Below are 25821 nucleotides of genomic sequence, written 5' to 3'. Positions count from 1 at the left end.
AAATAGGGGGGTTGACGGGGGGGCAGTCAGGAAGGAGGGGGTTGGATGGGGCGGCGGGGGGCAGGGTTTCCGGAGGCAGTCAGGGAGAAGGGGTGGTTGGATTGGGCAGGGGTCCCGGGGAGGAAGTCAGGAAGGAGAGGAAGGGTTGTCTGGGGCAGGCAGGGGCGGGGATTCCGGGGCGTCGGATAGGGGGCGGGGCCCGGGCCACACCTGGCTGTTGGGGTGGCACAGCCTTCCCTAATAGGTCCTCCATACAATTTTGGAAACCCGATGTGGCTCTCAGACCAAAAAGTTTGCCCGCCTCTGCCTTAGGGTATGTTTACACTGCAGCTGGGAGCGAAACTTCCAGTCTGTGTAAACAGACTCATACTAGCAGGGATCAAGCTACCACACTAAAAATAGCAGCATGGATGTTGCTGCACTGGCAGAAGCATAGACTAACCACACAAGGATGGACCCCCAGGGTGTTGGGTGGGTCCAAGCTTGGGTGGCTAGCCCATGCCTCTGCCAGTGCAGCAACGGCCACATTGCTATTTTTAGCATGCTAGCTTGAGCCCTGCTAGTGAGAGTCTGTGTACACAGACTTGAAGGCTCACTCCCAGCTGCAATGTAGACGTACCCAAAGAGAAAGGAAACCAGAAGCCAAGTCTCCTGGTTCCCAGCCCTTCTGTTCTAACAACTAACCTATGCCACCTCCAGACTATGCTCAACTCCTTGTTAGTAAGAAAACACCCTCCAAGTAGTCAAATTACCTTACCATTGAAGTTATTTTTAATTCTGGAGATGCCATTATTGTTGAAGCAATTCCTAAAGAAGCAATAGTGGTTTTAAACATAGAAAATTCAGTGATGTTCTTTTAAAAGTTCATGAGTTAATGTACAACATGTTGTTATGGGTTTCTAGAAAATGGTAACTTCTGTTAAAAATCTACAGTGTTTTGTGTTATTACCATGACAATGCAAGATTCCAGTCCTAAGGGGTGATACATGAACCACTTTACTATGGTAATTTACATTTCTGAGCAACTTTATTATTAATTAACTTGCACTAAGAGTGCAGATGGGTTTTGATTGTGACATTCTGATCTGCTCTTGAGTCCAAATTTCAAAACCACTCCCAAAATATGAGGTATTCTTAAGTGGGGTTCTGGTTTGGTCCACTGTGAAATTCAGATCAAGTTTAGGGTCTGGATTTTGCACCCTGTACCTCCAGAACTTTTCATATGTTTATAGTAGGTTGGCAGCCCAAAGGAAGGAAGGTCTGGAATTTTTTTCTTGTTGTTTAGGGATTCAGACAAACGAAAAGTAACTCTGTCACATCTCCTTTGCAGTTTATTCGGTCTTCTCTGATTTTGTATATCAGACTGAACTAAATGGAAGGACATTCCTCATTATGTATCTTTGTACAGCACTAAACACATTGTCAATGCTTTATGAATAAAAATAATTTGGTTTAAGGATTCTGGTTTGGACCCATCTCTAGGTTAACTAATAGTAATTTTAAAAAATCTCTCACTATTTATTATACCAAAGATAATCTTTATCAGCCAATCAGGTTACAAGAAAATTGATAGTTATTCCCTTAAAATGAACAGGAATACTTGTGGCACCATAGAGACTAACAAATTTATTAGTGCATAAGCTTTCGTGGGCTACAGCCCAATGGTTTTCATAAAATTAAATGATCTTGATGAAACAGAATCCTCCATTAGAACCTTCCAAATTGTCTCTCTTTGTATCTATTAATCTGTGTTGAAGTCTCCTAGAGGACTAATAGCCACAGGAACTGGTAGGTCAATTAGAGAGGAAGGAACGTCCAGTGGTTAAGGATACTAGCTTGTGATTCAGGAGACCTCAGTTTATTTTCTGATCTGTCACTGTGTTGATCTTGGGCAAACCACTCAGTTTCTCTGTGCCTAAGTTCCCCATTTGTCCAATGATGTTAAGAGTACTTTCTAATAAGCAAACTAGGGAAATGTGATCTAGATGAAATTACTATCAGGTGGGTGCATAACTGGTTGAGAGACCATACACAAAGAGTTGTTATCAATGGTTCACTGTCAAGCTGGGAGAACATAACTAGTGAGGTCCTGTCGGGGTCCATCCTAGGTCCAGTACTATCTGATATTTTCATTAATGACTTGGATAATGGAGTGGAGAATATGCTTATAAAATTTGTGGATGATACTAAACTTGGAGCTGTCACAAACATTTCAAGGACAGGATTAAAATTCAAGATGATCTTGAAAAATTGGTCTAAAATCAATAAGAAGAAATTCAATAAATGAAATTCACAACAACTATAAAATGGGGATTACTGGCTTGGCTATAGTACTGTTGAAAAGGATCTGGGGGTTATAGTGGGGATGACGGTTGAATTTGAATCAGCAACATGACGCAATTGCAAAAAAGACTAATACTGTTCCGGGGTGTATTAACAGGAATGCTGTATGTAAGATATAGGAAGTAATTATCCCACTCTACTCAGCGCTGCTAAAGTCTCAGTTCTAGTTCTGGGTGCCACACTTTAAGAAAAATGTAGACAAATTGGAAAGAAGCCAGAGGAGAGCAACAAAAAGACAAAAGATTGAGAAAACTTGACCTGAGAGGAAAGGTTAAAAAAAAATTGGGCATGATTAGTCTTGAGTAAAAAAGAATGAGGGAGGAACCTGATAAGTCTTTAAATATGTTAAGGGGTGTTTTAAGGAGGATGGTGATCAATTGTTGTGATAAGCATCCGTAATATTACATCCTAAATTACACTCAACATTGTGAAGGGAAGCAATACAGTAGGAACAGAGAGTCAGTGGACAAGTCAACAAACTTACATGGTTACTCAGTAAACACTTGTGCACAGCTTTTTTTTAAATATTAAATAAATGACAAACTAAATCTGTCATAGATTTATTTCTGCTCAGTGCGGATGGGACATTTACTGCAGAAATGAATTTTGGCTCATTTCTTTATTCTTGCCTACCTCCTATTCTCCCTTTCTCTTCTCTACTACAAGGCTGATACATAACTGCAGCAACTAGCCTTGTGTTCTCCAGAGCTAGTATCTCATGCTGTACTAGCATACTTTGCAAAAGTTAGGGCAACAGAGGGGAGAGGACAAACTAGTACATGGGTATTCAAATTTCCCATTCATATTATGAACCTAGTCTCTATGTATGGCCTACAGAGTTAGTTCCTGAGGTGTTGCTGAGTTTGGGTCCCTGTGGAAGAAGTGCATTATTCCATCCACCATGAAGGCAGATTTTAAAATTGATAAGTAAGCCGTGAAAGGCATTTGTCTTATGGAAGGTAATATTCAGCGAGAGCTACAGCATCCTATGATGGGCTATCCAAACCCCACACTAGACAAGAAGGAGTTAAGGTGCAGCTCTAGGCTCAGGCAGCTTTGCCTCACCACACAGGCAAGGCATGCACAGGTTGGAGGAGGAGCAGTTTAAAAGGGGAGCAGAGCTGCTCACTTGCTGGCAGATCAGTAAAGAGAACACAACTTCAGCTCCTGAGGCAAGGGCTGACTGAAAGTAAGTGTTTTCCAGATGACCCCTGCCTGAACGCCCCTCCCTGAGGGGAGAAAGTGTGGGTAACCCAGATTCTGATGCACTGAGGAGGAATCATTCTCCTCTATTTCTTTTTAGCTCAGTTTATTTGTGTTAATTACCCTTACTTTTTGTTCATGGACTACCCTGGAAGAGGAAAGACTTTAAAGTAACCTAGCTGGAGGGTCAAGTCATAGGATGAGGCAGGTGACTGCAGAGACATAGCAGCTGTCAGCAGGAGACACTCAGTAGGGAGAGAAGTGCTATGCTTTGCCTGGCCACAAGAAGGTGCCAGGGGTGAGTCCACTCCTTTACATGTCCTTACTAAAGTATTTAATCAAAGCTCACGAAAGTGAATGGAAAGATTCCCATTGACTGCAAAGGGCTTTGGATCAGGCCTTAAACTTTACTGAGCAATGGAAGTGTAAGACAGTAGAAAGAACTGCTAGCTCCTCAGAAGCAGAAATAAAACCAATTCTTGAAAAGCAGAGTCACTTGCTTCAAAAACAGATTTTCATCTAACTTTCAGCCACATTTCACTATACATATCTGCTTTGTGACTAAAACCATTAAATAAAGGCCACAGTAATTTGTCTATGAATTATTTTTATTCTCTGGTTATTAATATAAACTATTTAGCAAACCAAAACTTCAAATGAGATTCAATAAGATAGCCTACTTAGAAGATACCTTCCATTACCACATCTTTATTAGCGCTATATGTTAACTAATCTTGTTCTTTGAACTTTACTTGAGAATGGAGAATGTGGCTGAAACATTCTTTTGCAAATCTGAACAGACTGGTAGGCTTTAGCTAAGAATCTGAATTTTAGCTAATGAACCTTCTTCCTCTTGCCAGACAGATATTCAGTGACCTTTTCCCCACTGTTCCTTAAAAGTTATGTAAAGTGGAGCTCTGATTAATACATGAGCAAAGTCCTAAAGAATGTAAAATATTTTAAGACACGTTGTTCTTCAGAGGATGAGACAGCAATGTTAACAAACAATAGATAATAACTTTACAACACTTAGTCACAAAATGTATGCATTTTTGACAGAACAGTTTGTCAGTAACAGAGTTGTGAATAGCCAGGAGAAGCTGCTATTTGCATTAATTTAGCCAAACTAAGGGACAGATTTTGTGAAGTGCTGAGTACCCACAACCGAATGAAAGTTAAGAGTCGTCAGCAAGTTGTAAAACTGGGCTGCAAGTTAGGCTGTACAACAAACATTAAGCTAAGGCAAATACTCACATAAGCAAAATTATTAGAGACATGAAAAACTGTTGCTGCTCTTCCCAAAGCTCCATGCAAATGTTCTCAGGTTCAGTCCAAATCATAGTTTCACCTTGTTTCTGTTTTATAAAATTACTCTGGCAGATTCTCACTCTCAGACTAGCCTAAATGGGCTAAATCCTTTAAAATGGCTTTTCTGCAGTAGTGTGATAGTAGCATAGTCTTTAGCACTGAAGCATTCCTTGTATCAGACAAAAGGCCATACCTTCTTTGGGTATGTCTACACTATGAAATCAGGTCGAATTTATAGAAGTCGTTTTTTTAGAAATCGGTTTTATATATTCAAGTGTGTGTGTCCCCACAGAAAATGCTCTAAATGTATTAAGTGCAGTAACTCGGCGGAGTGCTTCCACAGTACCGAGGCTAGAGGCGACTTCCGGAGTGTTGCACTGCTATCCCACAGTTCCCGCAGTCTCCGCTGCCCATTGGAATTCTGGGTTGAGATCCCAATGCCTGATGGGGCTAAAACATTGTCACGGGTGGTTCTGGGTACATATCGTCAGGCCCCCGTTTCCTCCCTCCCTCCGTGAAAGCAAGGGCAGACAATCGTTTCACGCCTTTTTTCCTGAGTTACCTGTGCAGATGCCATACCACGGCAAGCATGGAGCCCGCTCAGGTAACCGTCACAGTATGTCTCCTGGGTGCTGGCAGACACGGTACTGCATTGCTACACGTAGCAGCAACCCATTGCCTTCTGGCAGCAGACGGTGCAATATGACTGGTAGCCATCATCGTCATGTCCGAGGTGCTCCTGGCTGCGTCGGCCGGGAGCGCCTGGACAGACATGGGCGCAGGGACTAAGTTTGGAGTGACTTGACCAGGTCATTCTCTTTAGTCCTGCAATCAGTTCTATTGAACCATCTTATGGTGAGCAGGCAGGCAATACGGATTGCTAGCAGTCGTACTGTACCATCTTCTGCCGGGCAGGCAAGAGATGGGGATGGCTAGCAGTCATATTGCACCATCTTCTGCCGGGCAGGCAAGAGATGAGGATGGCTAGCAGTCATATTGCACCGTCTTCTGCCGAGCAGCCATGAGATGTGGATGGCTTGCAGTCCTTCTGCACCGTCTGCTGCCAGCCAAAGATGTAAAAGATAGATGGAGTGGATCAAAACAAGAAATAGACCAGATTTGTTTTGTACTCATTTGCTTCCCCCTCCCTCCCCTGTCTAGGGGACTCATTCCTCTAGGTCACACTGCAGTCACTCACAGAGAAGGTGCAGCAAGGTAAATCTAGCCATGTATCAATCAGAGGCCAGACTAACCTCATTGTTCCAATAAGAACAATAACTTAGGTGCACCATTTCTTATTGGAACCCTCCGTGAAGTCCTGCCTGAAATAATCCTTGATGTAAAGCCACCCCCTTTGTTGATTTTAGCTCCCTGAAGCCAACCATGTAAGCCATATCGTCAGTCGCTCCTCCCTCCATCAGAGCAATGGCAGACAATCATTCCGCGCCTTTTTTCTGTGCAGACGCCATACTACGGCAAGCGTGGAGCCCACTCAGATCACTTTGGCAATTAGAAGCACATTAAACACCACGTGCATTATCCAGCAGTATATGCAGCATCACAACCTGGCAAAGCGAAACCGGGCGAGTAGGCGACGTCACCACCATGATGAGAATGATGAAGACATGGATACAGATTTCTCTCAAAGCATGAGCTCTGGCAATGTGGGCATCATGGTGCTAATGGGGCAGGTTCATACAGTGGAACTCCAATTCTGGGCTTGGGAAACCAGCACAGACTGGTGGGACCGCATAGTGTTGCAAGTCTGGGACGATTCACAGTGGCTGCAAAACTTTTGCATACGTAAGGGCACTTTCATGGAACTTTGTGACTTGCTTTCCCCTGCCCTGAGGCTCAAGAATACCAAGATGAGAGCAGCCCTCACAGTTGAGAACCGAATGGCAATCGCCCTGTGGAAGCTTGCAATGCCAGACAGCTCCCGGTCAGTCAGGAATCAATTTGGAGTGGGCAAATCTACTGTGGGGGCTGCTGTGATGCAAGTAGCCAACACAATCAAAGATCTGCTGATATCAAGGGTAGTGACCCAGGGAAATGTGCAGGTCATAGTGGATGGCTTTGCTGCAATGGGTTTCCTTAACTGTGGTGGGGCCATTAATAGAGCCCATATCCCTATCTTGGCACCGGAGCACCAAGCCGGTGAGTACATAAACCACAAGGGGTACTTTTCAATGGTGCTGAAAGCTCTGGTGGATCACAAGGGACGTTTCACCAACATCAACGTGGGATGGCCGGGAAAGGTACATGACGCTCGCATCTTCAGGAACTCTGGTCTGTTTCAAAAGCTGCAGGAAGGGACTTTATTCCCAGACCAGAAAATAACTGTTGGGGACGCTGAAATGCCTATATATATCCTTGGGGACCCAGCCTACCCCTTAATGCCATGGCTCGTGAAGCTATACACAGGCAGCCTGGACAGTAGTCAGGAGCTGTTCAACTACAGGCTGAGCAAGTGCAGAATGGTGGTAGAATGTGCATTTGGATGTTTAAAGGCGCGCTGGCGCAGTTTACTGACTTGCTTAGACCTCAGCGAAACCAATATTCCCACTGTTATTACTGCTTGCTGTGTGCTCCACAATATCTGTGAGAGTAAGGGGGAGATGTTTATGGCAGGGTGGGAGGTTGAGGCAAATCGCCTGGCTGCTGGTTACGCGCAGCCAGACACCAGGGCAGTTAGAAGAGCACAGGAGGGAGCGGTACGCATCAGAGAAGCTTTGAAAACCAGTTTCATGACTGGCCAGGCTACGGTGTGAAAGTTCTTTGTTTCTCCTTGATGAAACCCCCCGCCCCTTGGTTCACTCTACTTCCCTGCAAGCTAACCACCCTCCCCTCCTCCCTTTAATCATTGCTTGCAGAGGCAATAAAGTCATTGTTGCTTCACATTCATGCATTCTTTATTCATTCACCACACAAATGGGGGATGACTACCAAAGGTAGCCCAGGAGGGGTGGTGGAGGAGGGAAGGAAAATGCCACACAGCATTTTAAAAGTTTACAACTTTAAAATTTATTAAATGCCAGCCTTCTTTTTTTTTGGGCAATCCACTGTGGCAGAGTGGCTGGTTAGCCGGTGGCCTCCCCACCGCGTTCTTGGGCGTCTGGGCGTGGAGGCTATGGAACCTGGGGAGAAGGGTGGTTGGTTACACAGGGGCTGTAGTGGCAGTCTGTGCTCCAGCTGCCTTTGCTGCAGCTCAACCATACACTGGAGCATACTGGTTTGGTCCTCCAGCAGCCTCAGCATTGAATCCTGCCTCCTCTCATCACGCTGCTGCCACATTTGAGCTTCAGCCCTCTCTTCAGTCCGCCACCTCTCCTCCCGGTCATTTTGTGCTTTCCTGCACTCTGACATTATTTGCCTCCATGCATTCGTCTGTGCTCTCTCCGTGTGGGAGGACAGCATGAGCTCAGAGAACATTTAATCACGAGTGCGTTTTTTTCTAATCTTCACTAGCTTCTGGAAAGGAGAAGATCCTGTGATCATTGAAACACATGCAGCTGGTGGAGAAAAAAAAAGGGACAGCGGTATTTAAAAAGCCACATTTTATAAAACAGTGGCTACACTCTTTCAGGGTAAACCTTGCTGTTAACATTAAATACATAGCACATGTGCTTTCGTTACAAGGTCGCATTTTGCCTCCCCCTACCGCGTGGCTACCCCCTCAACCCTCCCCCCTCCCCGTGGCTAACAGCGGGGAACATTTCTGTTCAGCCACAGGTAAGCAGCCCAGCAGGAACGGGCTCCTCTGAGTGTCCCCTGAAGAAAAGCACCCTATTTCAACCAGGTGACCATGAATGATATCTCACTCTCCTGAGGATAACACAGAGAGATAAAGAATGGATGTTGTTTGAACTCCAGCAAACATACACTGCAATGCTTTGTTGTACAATGATTCCTGAGTACGTGTTACTGGCCTGGAGTGGTAAAGTGTCCTACCATGGAGGACGCAATAAGGCTGCCCTCCCCAGAAACCTTTTGCAAAGGCTTTGGGAGTACATCCAGGAGAGCCGCGAATGCCAGGGCAAAGTAATCCTTTCACATGCTTGCTTTTAAACCATGTATAGTATTTTAAAAGGTACACTCACCGGAGGTCCCTTCACCACCTGTCGGGTCCAGGAAGCAGCCTTGGGTGGGTTCGGGGGGTACTGGCTCCAGGTCCAGGGTAAGAAACAGTTCCTGGCTGTCAGGAAAACCGGTTTCTCCGCTTGCTTGCTGTGAGCTATCTACAACCTCATCATCATCATCTTCTTTGTCCCCAAAACCTGCTTCCGTGTTGCCTCCATCTCCATTGAAGGAGTCAAACAACACGGCTGGGGTAGTGGTGGCTGAACCCCCTAAAATGGCATGCAGCTCATCATAGAAGCGGCATGTTTGGGGCTCTGACCCGGAGCGGCCGTTCGCCTCTCTGGTTGGCTTGCCTCAGCTCCTTAAGTTTCAAGCGGCACTGCTTCGGGTCCCTGTTATGGCCTCTGTCCTTCATGCCCTGGGAGATTTTGACAAAGGTTTTGGCATTTCGAAAACTGGAACGGAGTTCTGATAGCACGGATTCCTCTCCCCATACAGCGATCAGATCCCGTACCTCCCGTTCGGTCCATGCTGGAGCTCTTTTGCGATTCTGGGACTCCATCAAGGTCACCTCTGCTGATGAGCTCTGCATGGTCACCTGCAGCTTACCACGCTGGCCAAACAGGAAATGAGATTCAAAAGTTTGCGGTTCTTTTCCTGTCTACCTGGCCAGTGCATCTGACTTGAGAGTGCTGTCCAGAGCGGTCACAATGGAGCATTCTGGGATAGCTCCCAGAGGCCAATACTGTCAAATTGTGTCCACAGTACCCCAAATTCGACCCGGCAAGGCCAATTTAAGCGCTAATCCACTTGTCAGGGGTGGAGTAAGGAAATCGATTTTAAGAGCCCTTTAAGTTGAAATAAAGGGCTTCATCATGTGGACGGGTGCAGGTTTACATCGATTTAACGCTGCTAAATTCGACCTAAAGTCCTAGTGTAGACCAAGGCTTAATGCTGAGGGATTTAGAAACTTGGGGGATATGTTTGCTCCTATTTCATTAACTGTAGTGGAACTATCACTGAAGTAGTCACCATGGGCCAGATTTATGAAGGTATTTAGGTGCCTAAAGATGAAGATAGGTACCTAGACTAGAATTCACAAGGAGGACTTAAGCATAGCAATGCTCAGCCTAACTTTTAGGTGCCGTTTGCACCCCAAGTTTGCATTCACAAATGTGAACCCCCTCCTGATGTTAGGCACTTAAGTTAGGCCAGCCCTTTTTCAAGAAAAGCTGAGGAGGTGGTGGTGATGTGGCTTACATTTTGCCATAATGTGGGAAAGCCAGGTTCAAATCCCAACTATGCCTAATAGGAAGCAAGGACTTGAACCCAGGTCTTCCACTTCCCAGGAGTGCCCTAATCACTCAGCTCTGGATCAATCTCTCCTGTTAAAGCTGTTCCATTTTGTATAAAATATTTAAATAGGCATTGGAGCAAGGGACTGGAACTCCTTCTAGATGAGTGCCCTAACCGCTGGGCTATAGAGTCAATCTCTTGCTGGACCAGGCAATAGGTAGGGGAACCCTATGTAGGAATATAAGCTTACATTAGATGTGTGTGAACTATGGTTTCAAATTGAGTTTGGATATTAGCATGAGCAATAGGCGAAAAGCACATGACCAAAAAGAATGAAGTGGTAAGAAAGAAGAGTTGTTCTGTTAAACTTGAAGTAAGCTTTTGAAATACCAGTGTTATTTAAGGTTTGGATTGAAGTAATAGTAATTAAATATGGTTAATAGGGTTCCAGATGCAGTAAATTGACTATATAAGAAACTGCTTCTTCTGGCCTTAGCTAAGGTCAGATAACTGGCACTGATGTCTCTTCTTTGTTAAAGGGTAAAAAGAGTAAGCTCTTAAAGGTTTCATTGCTAATATATGCCTGACCAAGCTGGAGCCAACCATTATGGGTCCCAACACCTCTGAGTCTAGCCCTTTTATAAATATCTCGATGAAATGCTTATAAATCTTGTATTACTATTTTGGATGTAGTAAATTGCTTATTTAGGCTCTTTAGGTATGTTTAGAGCAATTTGTATGAATACCATCTGGCCTTTGATCTTAATAAAAGAATTTATGGTTAAACTAGTGTCCTGGTAAGACCCTGCATAAATAATAATTCCAACTCCCTACTTTGTGTTTGCCACTGGGGCTTAAGTGTGAGTTAAGCACTCAGCTGTTGGGTGGTGCCAGGTCTGAGGCGGCTGTGCATGTCCACGAGCAGAGGTGCTAAGGGGACTTTACCAGTGAAAACTTAGGTGCTTAGGAAATTTAGGTTAGGCAACAGTGAGCAGGGATTTTGAGAATCTAAATTAGGACTTAAAGTGCCTGAGGTCCCCCTTCTGAATCCAACCCCAATCGGATTCACAAAAGCATCTAAGCAGGTTAGGTGCCTAATTCCCATTAAAATATAAAAAATTCTATATATGAGATTGGGAGTGTTTAGCAGTTAGGGCTCTTGATATTAGGAAGGGATGGGAGAGTGTTCATATCTGAAGGAAGATTAATTAGCGAGCTTCTTGTTGTAGGGAAAAACAGGAGGTCAGAGGAATTTAATCAGCTGAAAAGAAACATGTATGCATACAGGCCTCTGGGGCTTGGTATGATTCTCAGGTGGCCTGACTGGGAAATAGGAGGGGAAGGGATTGTAAAAAGAAAGAAAACTTTTTTTATTATAAACCATTTTAAAAGTTCACAGTGACTAATAGCTTTCAAACTCAGCTCCGTACTATGTATGGGGTGGTCAAATACTAATGCCTAGGTTTCAATATAAAACCTGAAGAAATATACCCTCTGTGTTTATTTGTTTTTGGATGCTAAATGTAGAAGAGTAACACAGAACTTTGCTTTATAAGGAGAGTTTTGAACCTAGACAATCCTTCAAACTACAATCATAGGCACTACTGTCAAACCCCAGATGGACCCACAAAAGTAGCTGGGAACTCGTGAAGAGCAAGGCATTAGTTCTCTGTTAATAATACATCAAGGTTCACTCATGCAGACGTCAGAAAGTTTAGGTGTTTCTAGTCAAAGTTTTTGAAATATTTAAGCAAATGTGTACCTTTTCCTCTCTAAGGACCAGAATGGATGGTATGACGAGTTTCCTGAAGTTTGCTCACTAAGCATAAAAATTGTTAAGATTGGCAGGATGTATATAAAGAGATTAACATCTCTTTCTCTGTCTCCCTTCCAGCCAAATATAGTACTAGCTTTTTCAGGTATCAGGAAGATCAAATTAACTAAGTATTTTGAGTGTAGCCAACTTCAAGCTTGAAAAATATTGTACAAAATGTTCCACTCACTCTGAAGAAGTAAACTGTACTATACCCAATATTTAATTTTGGACTCTAGGAAAAATATTTCATATTCAGTGGCAGACTGTTAAAGTGAGCTGTTCTCAGTTATAATGGAGTTACTCCAGAATTATATTTAGGGTGACCAGATAGCAAGTATAAAAAATTGGGACGGGGGGGTAATAGGTGCCTATATAAGAAAAAGCCCCCAAAATCAGGACTGTCCCTATAAAATCGGGACATCTGGTCACCCTAATTATATTAGTATAACAGATCACATTTTTGCCCCAAATGAACAGCTTCTTATATTTCAAGATATTATACCATATGGAATAGATTAAAAATTTGACTTACACTATGATGTGTTTTTCTAATATCTAGTATACGAGAGGACACAAATCAGTGTGCTGAAAAAATATTAATGGGGTTGTCTAGGGAGTAGTCTGTGTGTATATTTAAAAAAAAAAACACTGACTACTTGAAAACATTAACAAGAAAATGCACCTACAGTTTATATACACTGTGTAGGAATGACATGTCCGAAATGCTTTCCTTCAAAGGAGAGAGAAATTGGTATACTTCAGTGCTCCATGTCCTGTTTCTAGTGGACACGCATTCCCAACAAGAATACCACCACAACTGGCACTCCCACTGGCAGTCTCAATAAGAAAGTCAAGCATGGACATGAAGACTGTCCTAGCCTCTTGCTCTTAGAGTTGGGACCTGCATGTTTTCATTAAGGTACATTAAATAGGAAGCTCTTTGAAGGCAGAGACCATCTTTCTGTTCCATCTCTGTACATTGTCTAGCACAACGAGGTCCTGGTCCATGACAGGGGCTCCTATGTGCTAATATAATACAAATAATAGTGTGAAGAAACCTGTTAATTGTACTGTACACCTGTTCTGTGACTGAAACCACAAGCACATGCTTTTACTGAACCATCCATGGAGGACAATCTCCAACATGCAATTACATGTTTTATGGGATTACTTTAAAGTATCTCTGATTCCTGATTATAACTGTGATGGACATGTAAGAGAAGACATAAGTACTCTTTCTGGAAAAAAATGTTTCTCTCCCTCTCTAAGAGGGAAGCTGTTCTTGGGGGAACTGTTCAGACAGACACAGGCACCTGGGTGTGTGTGTGTGAAGAAGTTAGAGCTGCCTGAGCTATTATTAAGAGGTGCTAAGCCTATAGGTAAGATAGACATATGCAGATGTTTCTTTACATGCTTTAGTCCTACTGTTAAGATTAAACCATATTTCGGCTTAAGAAGGCTATCTGAGCACTATATTCCAACACAGGAAAAATAAAGGATGAAGGCCTGACACATGAGAGGGTGCACTCAGAGACAAAAGAGTGATCAAATGCAGCTAGCCCTGTAACCAAGACAATAATTTTCTTCAATCTTTAAAGACCACCTCTGCTACATCTAAAAATGTGTGACCTGATTTGCAGAAATGTTGATGCACCCGCACGATTCACTGACCTCTGAAAATCAGGCCGTTATGGAACTTGTAAATGCTAACTCAAATTTCATGTGACCTGTAGATCATGTGACCTGTAGATCACACTGATCAGCCGGCTCTTGCATTAAGCCTAAACTTTTTTTTTTTTTTAAAGCAAACGATATTTGATGTTTTAAAAGCTTCAAATATTGCTTAGCTGTGGAACTGTTATTTAGGGAATGATACAAAGCCATGATAGGCAATCAAAGGCTTTTCATTGACTTCAAAGACAGTTGGAACAGGTTCTCAACCAAGTGTCCTTAGTTATATAGCCAGTTTTTTTTAATGAGAGGATAACTAATTGAAATCTGAATTTTGGCATAGAAGTGATGTAGCTAGTAACCTGACCCATAAGGAACAAGTATCTTTCCCTTTCCACAGAAAGTTAATTACAGAATTAATTTCTGAAGGTTCTGTATTCTCCCAACCCCAATGGCAGAATTCTCTTCCTCACTCCATGCTGGTGGCTCTTTTGCATCCTAAAGGATTACTTTCCCCCTCCCCATCTTCTATCACCATTCCTTCCTCTGACCCACAATGCAGCCATCCATTTAATGACTAGATGAAACACTGAAGATTGTTAGTGCTACCACTCAGCCAGATTGAGAGGCTATATGGGAGATTAACAAATGCGTTTGCCCCATTCCTTCCCATGCAGAGATTTAATGGTTCCCCTCCACAGCAATCCTGTACTCTACTGGCCAAGAGAATCAGAATCTTTTTTATATTTTCATTGCATTTAAAGAAATCTTTGAATCCTAAACTAATTTTAGGAACATAAGAACTGCCATACTAGATCAGACTAGAAGTTTATTTATCCTCTCCGCAATGTTGTTCTTTTCCTTAATTTTTCTTTTAACTCTTTGCGGAGTTTAGCAGATGCAACAATGCCCCCACAGGTATCTTGCTTTTGACATAATTAAGATCTTTGTCCCCGCACCCTCCTGATTATTTGCTCTTCAAAGCCTCCCTTAGCTCTATTTTCATCTTACATTTTATTGTCACTTCTGTTGGTTTCTCTATCATTGGATTTCCATTTCCTGAAGGATCTTGGTTTGTCTAGAATAACCTCTTGAACTCTACCATTTAATCAGTTTTCTTTCTGATCTTTTTGCTCCCTTTTCTGTTAAGGGATACATGTGCCAACTGTGACTCAAGTGGCCTCCCTGTTGAGTCAAAGGATTTTAATTTCCTCATTTTTGACTTTAGGATCACATTGAATAGCTTCGTCTTTTTTCGAAATCCCCTTTTTGGAGTTTAATGTCAAAATTGTGGCAATTATAGGTATGATTCCTCTGAAGAGGGTGTTGAATTTAATTATATTATGTTCACTATTTGTCAGTGGCTCAACAGTAGTTACATTATGAACCAATTCCTCTCTGTTTCTTAGGACTAAGTTCAGAATCGCTTCTCCTCAGCTGCTCTAGAACTACTTGTTCCAAGAAGCAATTGTTTAAGTTATTGAGAAATTCCTTCTATAAACCTTGACTGGTCATAACATTTGAGTAAGTTACATGTGGATAGTTGAAATTGCCCATTATTGCTTCTTTATTAGGATTAGTTGCCTCTCTGCTCTCCTTTAATATTGATCACTTAGTAGCCTTTTCCTGGGAGGCTGGTAGTATAACACTAGTAAAATATTTGTACTTTTATCACGTGGGATTTAGAACTATGCACATTTTAAAAAGTTGTATTTTAAGATTTTGTCTGAAGGGAGAAGCAATGTGTACAAAGGACAACAGCAGTAGGACTAAGGTAAGTGTGTGTGACGATTTAAGCCACAGTCAATAACAGATCTTTATTACTTATACTAATTCTTTCAAGAAATGACCCATTTCCTGACAGAGTTTTACCATTTCCGTTAGAATTATTCAGGTTTGGATTAATTTCTTAGTAGTAACCTTCGCTTTCACAGTATTACACTAAGTGGTTTTAGAAAGAAGAGAACTGTCGAGTGATAGGTCAGATCAGAAAAGAAATACGCTTTAAACAGCAAATTTACATATCCAGTCTAATTTTGTGAAAATCATAATGCAGTTTGGCCACAGACTCAAGAAATATGCAAGTACAAAGACTAGATAAGAATGGGAAAATTAATAGTATTAGGAAACTATTGTACAGTATTCACACACACAGCTTCATTTATATGGAGCTAAGGTTGCAGGTCTTATATTGTATTTTTTATTTCTAAGAAATTAGAAATAATAAAACTGTCATATAACTTTATACAATTCTTTGCCTGCCAGAGAGTTTATAGTGTTTTCCAGACACCTGGCAATGCTTCAGTTCTGTCAGTTTGTTGATGTGTGGCCTCAGTGACTGAGCAGTTGAAACCTTCAGGATTGCAGCAAAGTGTGCATCAGATAGTTCTGTTCAGTATTTTGATTTACTTTCCCCCCCCCCCCCCCAATGAATATAAACAACGCCACCTCCATGGCTGACTCTGCCTGGTGACCAGTGATGGTATCGCTGTCTTTCTCTCTCTCCCCCAGCAAATGGGAGCTGTGGGGGGCAGCGCCTGCAGCAGACATTGCCCGCAGCGTGGCTACATGCGTCTCTCCTCCGCAGGCAGCAGCGGGGAGGTTATTGGGCCACAGATGGCCCGCGAACTGGGACTTTGATGCCCCTGTTCTAGCCCTAAACCTCCTGCTTTGTTAGTGTGTTTATTTCTGAAATAACTGAGCTGTTAGGCCACTTTTTCCAGGGTGTGATCACTGCTTCCACTCATTGATCACACAGAAAACTCATCTCATATAAAAATGATTCTGTGAGAACTGTTGTAGACTACCCCGAATCTGTTACTTTTTAATCTAAACTCTCTGGGACAGGGACGGTCTCTTGCTATATGCATGTACAGCATCAATCACAGCAGGGTGCTGATCTTAGTTGGGGCCTCTACAGTTACTGCCATACAAATGTATAACTACATACAAAACAAAAAAAAAATAACCCCTCTACCCAAGAGGAATATTAAGGTTGCAAAATCAAGCATTCAAAAATTAGGAAATGTCAGAATTAAGGGTTGCCTAAATAGCCTTAATCCAGTCCCCTTATGCATATGTATTATGATTAAGGTTGCATTTCTATCACGGAGGTCATAGAAGTAATGGATTCTGTGACTTTCTGTGACTTTTGCAGTGGCTGCTGCATCTGTCTCAGGTGCTGTCCGAGCTGGGTAGCAGCAGCGGTTTTGGCTAGGGCAGTGGATAGATGTGAGGGGTGGCGCTTACCTGGATGGGGGAATCCCCAGCTCCCACTGGCATGTCCCTGCAGCCCCTAGGCAGAAGGGCCAGGGGGCTCCATGTGCTGCCTGCGACTGCAAGCACCGCCCCCACAGCTCCCATTGGCTGCGGTTCCTGGCTAATGGCGCTTGCAGCAGGAGCAGAGTGTGGAGCCCCCCTGGCTTCCCATCCCCCTAGGAGTTGCAGGAACATGTCGATCGGAGCCGGGTAGGGAGCCTGCCAGGCCTCCCCACAGCAGCGGTCCCAGGCTGCATGCTTGGGCTGCCCCTCCCCGAGCACCAGCAGGGGTCCTGGACTGCCCCCCCTGCCCCGCACCAGTGGGGGTCCCAGGCCATGCACCACCACCCGCACTCCCCCACCCTTCCTGGGCTGCATGCAGCTGCCCGCCCTCCCCCCGACCCAGTGACAGCAGGGGTCCTGAGGCATGCACCGCCACCCACCTCCCCCCCAGCATGAGCAGGCGTCCCAGGTCACCACCCCCCAGCACTTGGGACATCCCCCCCAGAGCACCCCAGCTCAAGTTTTAGTAAGGGGTATATAGTAAAAGTCATGGACAGGTCACGGGCCATGAATTTTTGTTTAATGCCCGTGACCTGTCCATGACTTTTACTAAAAATACTCGTGACTAAAACTTAGCCTTACTTATGATATGGTCTTTAAATATACAATCAAATAACTTCTTTTTCTACAAGACCCTTGCCTCATTCTCTGAAATGGCTGAACCACTTCAGCTGATACTCTTTGCAAACTTTAACTGTTCAGACAGAATTTTTTTGAAAGCTATAAACATCTGAAAACAAGATCTTGTAATTGAAAGTATTTTGCACCCTTCATTGTAAGGGGTGCTACTAGTTCTGCCTATAATTTTGCCAGTGTAGGGACAGAAGAGAAGTGGCTTGCACCTTCTTTCTTTGGGGTTGCCAGGGACAGTTTAGCCCAGGTGCAGGCTAGACCAGCCACCACACTGCCTTTCTTGTACTCTTTTAACAGGGCCCAATAGCCCATTGCAAGACAAAATAGAACCTCGTTGCAGTTATGTCACCACAATGCCTCCTGCAACTGGGACTGCTGCAGAAGCACGACAAAGCTAATAGTATTCACTGGTAATGTAAAGGGGCCCACTAAAATTACAGACTCAGAATTACAGATGTCTTTAATTTTAATGTACAATATTTTCTAAGCAGATTAAAAATTATAGCTCTCTATACTGAATGTCCACATATAACAGATTTGCTGATACAAGACTGTCTCTAGATCAGAAACTTTCTTGGTATTTTCCAAGCTGTTCATCCAAAGCCCTCTAATATTAAGGAACACCAACTTGAAAATGACATCTCTGTCAGAAAATTATGTACTTTAAGATTTAGTGAAAGACTGTCTTGTTTTTCAGTTTATAAACTGTGTATTTGAAAGGTCTTTATGTGGGTGTGCCGGGATGCAACCAAGCAAAATAACTTTCAGGACTGGAGGCATGAGTTGCTCTCTCTCTCTTGCTGAAAAGACCCTTATAAATATCCCCAGAGGAGCAGAAAAACCCTTCTGAATATTTTTCAGAAATTAAAAAAAAAAAAAAATCCAACAAATGACCACATGCTATTTAAATAGCACTCTATCAGAAAACAGATTTAACTTGAACTTTTTTGAAATTGACATTGTGCCTTTAAAAATGGCATCAATGGCTACCTGTTTGTATTTATATGAACTGTAAAGCATCAAAATGTAGAATAAGAGATGGACTACCAGAAGCAAGTTTATTTCATTGGAGTCTATCAGAACTGGGCTCTCTGCCTGAATTAAACAGAACTGTCAAATGTGATTAGTGCCATTGAAAGTAACAATGCAAATTAGCATTTTATTATACATTCAATCTCTAACAGAGAAAGCATGAACATGAGCCAGCAGCAGTCTGCAGGAAGAAACCAGGAGAGACTATACGCAAGATTCAGAAGGAAAGAAGTAACTTACTTATACCTGGTTTTAACAGACAGGAAAGGAAAAGCAGGTAAACAAGGATATAATAATGGATAAAGGAAACCAGAAGATAGGAGTAGGACAGCAAAAGAACTATGCCCAATCCAGCTAGGAAATTGGATGAGGTCAAGAAAAAATTCAGGTGTTTGTAAACTAATGTGAGGGGCCTTGGCACCAAAATGGAGGAATTAGAACCACCAATGCAGGTTGTGAAACCCAATATCAGAGGGATAACAGAAATATGGCAGAATAGCAGTCATGACTGGAATACAGGTACTATCGGGTACGTACTGTTCAGGAGAGAAAGAAGTAAAGATACTAAGGGAGCATTGTAAAGAAACGAGAAGAGATAACAAAACAGAAAGAAAAGGAGTACTTGTGGCACCTTAGAGACTAACCAATTTATTTGAGCATAAGCTTTCGTGAGCTACAGCTCACTGTAGCTCACGAAAGCTTATGCACTGTAGCTCACGAAAGCTTATGCTCAAATAAATTGGTTAGTCTCTAAGGTGCCACAAGAACTCCTTTTCTTTTTGCAAATACAGACTAACACGGCTGCTACTCTGAAATAAAACAGAATCCATTTGGGCCAAAATCACTTTGGGGAAGGACTGTAAAAGAGGTTCTATTGTGCACGTGTTAAGGGTTTGCTATAGACCTCTAGGGTCAGCTTTGGACATGGATAGAAGTCCCTTATTATTAAAGGGAGAACTACTACGGCAAATTGTCATTATGGGAGTGTTTCTTCTCCAATCTATAGCTTGGAAATTAATCTCTACTAATAATGGTAGGCCCAGTGAGGCACTAGATGACTGGATTCTTCACCAAATCCCTGAATGATGAGAGGTGATGCTACTTTCGACTTGGTTTGGGTAAACAGTGATGAGGCTATAGAAGAAAGCCTTGGATTGAGTGATCATGAGGTAAAAAATTAAATGGAAAGAGAATCAAAAACAGGTTAGTAACAGGTATTCAATTTAAAAATGGCAGACTTTGGGAAACTAAGGCAACTAGTTAGTGAAGTTAAATGGATGGAAGAGCTCAGGGGCTTAAAGAAATTCCAGACCTCCTACAAATTTAAGTCAGAGGTGTAAACATTTATCTGGAATTTGCATCCCAAATAAGGTGAAAAAAATTACAAGGAAAGGCTCCAGCCCTAACTTGATGAATAAACACCTCAAAAAGGACAGTAGGAGTACAAAGAGAATATACAAGGAACAGAAGAAGGGATACGTCAGCAAAGAAAGCTACAGCTTGGAAGTCAAAAAGTATAGACATAAAGTGAGAATTGCCAGAAGTCAAGCTCAGTTTTGTTCAAACCACAGTGCTGCAACTGCACAATCAGTACCCAATAAATAATTATTATAGTTAGGTCCACCATCTTGTCAAACTCCGATTAGGGAAATGAAGTAAAATGTGAGCAGACCTGTTATTCTAACCAGTAGATGATATAGTAATACTCATACACAACAGCAAATCTTTCAAATGGTACAGAAAGGACATAAACAAAAACAACAAACAGCCTGACTGAAAACAAGTGTTGCAATACATAACTGTAAATCTAATGAAGCTGTACCTTATCACTAAGGCTGCATGTGTGTCATGGAAGTCACGAATTCCGTGATTTTCTGTGACTTCTGCCGCAGCCAGTGCGGTTGGCTCAGGGGCTACCAGAGCTGGGCAGCCCCTGGGCCAGCAGTTGCAGCAGTTTGGGTGCGGGAGGGAGCTCAGGGCTAGGGCAGGGTATTGGAGTGTGGGACAGCGCTTACCTGGGGGGGTGGTCCCCAGCTCCCACTGGCATGTCCCTGTAGCTCCTAGGTGGAGGGGCCAGGGGGCTCCGCATGCTGCCCGCAACAGCCGCCTTCGCAGCTGCCATTGGCTGCAGTTCCTGGCCAATGGGAGCTGTGGAGCTGGTGCTTGTGGCAGGAGCAGTGTGCAGAGCCCTCCTGGCCACCCCTCCCCTAGGAGCTGCAGAGACATGCTGGTTGGAGCCAGGTAGGGAGCCTGCCAGCCCCGCCAACCATCTGCCCCTTCCCAGCACCAGCAAGGGTCCCAGGCCGTATGCTGCCGCCCCGCCCCAGCACCAGCGGGGGTCCCAGGCCACACGCTGCCGGGACCGCCCCCCCAGGGGACCCTTGGCCCAAGTTTTAGTTAAGGGTATATAGTGAAAGTCATGGATAGGTCACAGGCTGTGAATTTTTGTTTACTGCCCATGACTTTTACTAAAAATACTTCTGACTAAAACTTAGCCTTACTTATCACTAACAGAATTATCTCTGGGTCAGAGGGAAACATAGGAATATGCTTAACAGGTGGCATATTGTTTCCACAATGTAAAAGCTGCAGAGATCTAAGTGAGCGTGAAGGCCTAATATAATTCTAAACGCACAGTTCTTGTTTTCTTAAAAATTAACCAAAAAATCAGTTTCCTATTAATATATCTCCCAGCCCACTTAATATGAAAATAAACCAAATTACATAACTCAAATACCTATTCATGAATTGATGTATTTCTGTAATAGGTTCTCCTCTCCTCACACCACAAGATATTTAGTGAGTATAACAGCAGACATAACACTCCCCCATCACATTTAACAAGTATCTGGTAACAGTCTAACATTGCTTATTTACACTATCTTACTGTTAGTTTGGCCTTTCACCTGTTACAAAGGCTGTTTTATCTTCAAGTAAACACAATCTTTGTCTTCCATTTTACCCTGTCTCTTATTTCTCCCCAGAAAAGAATCTAATGCTCTTTTGTATTTGCTACAATTCTAAGGAAAGACAACTTTGCTCTGACACCATGCAGCCGGAGTCTCTTCCTAGCAGACTTTCTTCCTGCTTCCTCCTCCTACATTAAGGTTACGTGCAAACAGGAAACACTAAGCCACATATGTATTTAAAGACATAGACACACTCATTCTAAAACTATATCCATCACTCTTCCTTTACCTCCCTGTTCCCTTTAAACAGGAATATTCTAACAGCCTGTCCAATTAAGGCCTGCACTGACAATTTGATTCTCATAGCACGATCTTTAAGAAAAAAACACATTGTGTAATGACAGGTTTCAGAGTAGCAGCCGTGTTCGTCTGTATCCACAAAAAGAAAAGGAGGACTTGTGTTACTCTCTAAGGTGCCACAAGTCCTCCTTTTCTTTTTACCACATTGTGTGAGACTTGCAGTAAAACCAGAAGAGGTGCCAACACTGTCTTAGTGCAAAGGCTGATTGTATTGAAACTGGATCTTAACCTGTTTGCAACATAAGCCTGGGCCAGATGATTTTCTCTTCTGTCCCCGAGCCTGGTACCATTCAGCAGTGCCTACTCTAGCTGCATCCTAGAAGCTGCATTCCACAATCCTGTGTACATATCAGCTATTTTCAGTGGAAGGAAAGGTATCTGCTTCTGCTGACCTGCCAAAGATCTGGGAGAATCAATTTCAATTTATATACTGTTCAGACTGGCTTAACCCCTGACTTCTGTGCTCTGCAGGAATGCCAAATGAGGTGAGGTGGAATATGTGCCACTTCTAAGCATATGTGCAACATGCATTTGCTGGCACAGTGGTTGGATCATTAGCTTCCCCAGCCTGGGGTGGGTAAAGATGGGGAGCCGGACACGAATGCTGATCTATGCTCCCCATATGTGCCACTACCTGTTGTCTCCAGTCACCATACTGCTCAGATTGAGGTGTCAAATTGTATACTGGGAGCTTGAAGTCTCTTAGCCACAGTATATGCACCTAAATAAATAGATATGGGCTGTCGTGCTGTGAGAGAGAGGATGCATTGCATGCTGGGGGACTTGGTTTTGCTGTGGGTTGTGTTATCAGGATCAAGACAGACCACTGGGTTTTGTTGTATCTCTGGAATGGAGCTAGGACATCTTACACCTAATGTTGCAGGATATATCACTGAGATTGATATAGTACACTGCATACTGGAACCTGCCTTTGCTGCAAGTCATGCTGCTGGGACTGAGTGGTTTCCTTAAAATTCACCTCTGCCAGAGAGCCTAAAAAAACCCTTGATTTTGAAAGGCTAGTCAGCTGGTGTGCTATGACGGCTGTTTATTACACTTACCGTTATCCTTTAACTGTTACCATCTGCTCCTCCAACCTCCTCGTTGCACCCAGCTTTTGCCTCTCGTTTATGTAGACAGGTCTCGGGGATGGGGCCCACCGATTTGTTGCAGATGCACAGAAGTTACCACCGGGGTTCCTCACTAACAAGTAGGTAGCGCACGGCGCTGTACTCCCAGCAGCCGCTTCACTGCTCCCGTCTCGCTCTGTCTCTCTCATTAGTATTCCCACCTCCAAGGGCCGGAAACCATCTTCTCTCTCTTCCCCCTCAGCAACAGGGGGCGGGGCGAACTCTTCCCTTCCTTCTCCCACCTTCCCCCTTAGGGGGCTGGCAGACCAGCTAGCCCTGGGACCCATCTCCGCTTTCCGGGAATAGGAGAGCTAGGGTCGCCTCATTGGGGGGGGTAACCTCTTATTCCCTCCCCCCCACTATCGCGCCCCTCCTTTTCCCAGAATTATCGGAGGTCCGAGCCGGAGGGGGCACTCCTCCCGCTCTCAGCCTAGAATGACTGGCAGTCGCAAGGAGCCAGTCAGCATCGTCCCTTCATCTCCAGGCGACCTAGCACCCGCCCACTTCAGGGGGCTGGCGGGAATGTTTACAAATAAAACGTCGGGTAGGCGGGGGAAACGAAAGAAGGGAAGGCAGGGGGAGCAAGCGATTAGCGCAACCCTCAACCAATAGGGCAGCGCGCCACTCGGCGGATAGGGAGTGGGGACCTAATGTCCAACGATCTCTGACCAACCGTCGCTCGATGTGCAGGCGCGCGCGCCAATGAGCTCTCAGCTCTCCACCCTTCCTCTCCGAGGAATGGAGAAATGAGGGGAGGGAGGACAGTGAGTAGAGTCTCTTATTAGTCCTCCTCCTCGTATGCGCCCCCCCCCACCCCCGTCCCGCCGCCTGGGCTAGGTTCCCATCTCACTGTTGTTGGGTAGGCAGGGGAGCCGGAGTGAGGGGGGAGCTACAGGGACTGTATTTTGGGGAGGCGGGATTTTAATGTTGCTTTTATTTTTTGTTTGTTTAATGTTATGGTTAACCCCCAAATACGTCTCCGAACAATAAAATCCTGCCAGACACGGTGACCCCCCCTCATCCACACGCACACCCCAGGCGGGAGGCAGAGGGGTGGGGGGTGGCGAGCCCGTGAGAAAATGGAGGGAACCTCCGGCTCTGCAGAGGAAGGGGAGCTGCCCCTCCTCACCGTCAAGCACGAGCTGAAGAACGGTGAGTGACCGCGCAGCACCCCGGGGCGGAGAGGGGGTGACGGCCACGTGGGGGTGTGGGCCTCCTCAGGGCCGAGGTGGACGCGGGTGAGCCGTGGATGAGGCCGGTGGAAGCGGAGTGAGGAGAGGGCAAGGGTGTCAATCAGGGAACGGTTGCGAGGGCAACGCGAGGTTGGGACAGGGGACGTAGCAGGGCTGGGGACGTTAGGGAGGGACAGGGTGAGCTGGGGTAGATGGAGCGGTAGGGTAGGGCCATCGACGGAGAGAAAGGGGGACATCGGGCGAGAGGTGCGGTGGGGGAGATGAAAGCTGAGCGGAGAAGGGAGTATGGGGGGCAGGGACACTGAGAAGACAGGTGGAAAGGGGAGCGTGGGGTGGCGGCTCCAAGGGGGGCTCGGAGGATGTTGAGTGAGGAGGGGTCCGTGACGGGAGAGAAGCGCTGAGCATGGACGCTGGGGTGGGAGGAGAAGGGAGACTCGAGGGAGCTGAGGCGCTTGTGAGAGAACTGGGAAAAGAGAAGGCGAAACTGTCTGTCAGGTGGAGGTGAAACAGGAAAAGGGGCCTTTTAAAAATATGGATATATATTAGTATTGGGTTTTGGGTGATCTTTAAATTTGCCTAACATATAGTGTCTGAGGGTTTTGAAGGGCATAAATGGTTGGAGAATGCCTGTTGCCTACCACAAATTCACCGTATTTTCCCATGTGTGGACCTGAGTTCTAGTTTCTTTATATGTATTTTAAAAGGTGCTTTTTAAGAAATAATGGTCCAATACATTGCATCTTACTATAGTATTCACCAGTTCCCCTTCTGCCCACTTAAAATTCCATGCTTTCTTTTTCTAAAGCATCATTAAGTGTCCACAGCTGTGGCAAGTACAGCTTTTTTTGGTATGTTGATAGATGATTGACTTTTCTGTCTGGATCTTCAAACCTCCTCATAATTAGATAGCAGTTTGAAAACTCTGTGTGGAAATATTTGCACAAACAAAATATGCTGTGTAATGTTTCAAAACACAGTAGGAATGCTGTTGTAAGTTGTGGTTTTATGGATGATTTTGGTATCTTGTTACTTGAAGACCCCTTCGAAAACTTAAATGTGACAGGAAGTTTTGGGCTTATTTTAAGTTTACAAAATGCACACAGTACATAGATAAAATTCATGCACCGTATTTTAAAACAGTCCATATCCTGTTACCTATGCCAACCAAAAAAAAAATTCCTCTCTTTTCCCCTACAGCCCCAAAATAAAGTAAAATTAGCTGCACCACAAAACAATAATATGATACTTCTGTGAAGAAAAAGAGAGAGAGAGAGGTCTTAACCTGCAAGACAAAGTGTAAGAGATTCAGTCTTTGATGGATCACTTGTGAAAGTAAATTCAATAGCAAAGGACACACCACTGAGAAAGTGCAGACTCCCACCCCCAGACATTCAGATCTAAGGACTGTGTACAAAAGCTCCCCAGTTGACCTCAGCTGTCACTGCAGCACAGAGAGAGAAGCAGTCTTTTTGACAGCTAGATCCATACTACCTTATATAGGGGTTGCAATTTTGCTCTCCTTTCTA

The 25821-nt window shown here is 44.1% G+C and overlaps 2 protein-coding genes across 7 annotated transcripts in view; one reads left to right on the top strand and one right to left on the bottom strand.

The window, feature by feature from the left end:
• DGLUCY (D-glutamate cyclase) overlaps positions 1 to 23541 on the bottom strand; it is a 104293-nt gene extending 80752 nt beyond the window's left edge. The window contains exon 1 of one of the 3 annotated variants that reach the window (XM_073349432.1): positions 23034 to 23541. Coding sequence is in view for 1 of the 3 variants with exons in the window: in XM_073349431.1 (XP_073205532.1) it covers positions 758 to 835 (78 nt within the window). In the remaining 2 variants the exon portion in view is untranslated. Of the gene's footprint in view, positions 1 to 752; positions 863 to 23033 lie in introns of those variants that run through there. The other 2 variants (XM_073349431.1, XM_073349433.1) reach the window with 2 other exon arrangements.
• A 346-nt stretch (positions 23542 to 23887) lies between these two features.
• RPS6KA5 (ribosomal protein S6 kinase A5) overlaps positions 23888 to 25821 on the top strand; it is a 190441-nt gene continuing 188507 nt past the window's right edge. For all 4 annotated transcript variants that reach the window (XM_073349430.1, XM_073349429.1, XM_073349427.1 and 1 more), the window contains exon 1: positions 23888 to 24254. In XM_073349430.1, coding sequence (XP_073205531.1) covers positions 24182 to 24254 — 73 coding nt within the window. In that variant the 5' untranslated portion in view covers positions 23888 to 24181. The remainder of the gene's footprint in view (positions 24255 to 25821) is intronic.

This window comes from Lepidochelys kempii, chromosome 6, assembly GCF_965140265.1.
Source record: "Lepidochelys kempii isolate rLepKem1 chromosome 6, rLepKem1.hap2, whole genome shotgun sequence".
Classification (NCBI taxonomy): domain Eukaryota; kingdom Metazoa; phylum Chordata; order Testudines; family Cheloniidae; genus Lepidochelys; species Lepidochelys kempii.
The sequence above is the reverse complement of the archived record's forward strand: the minus strand, read 5'-3'. Positions and strand labels throughout refer to the sequence as shown.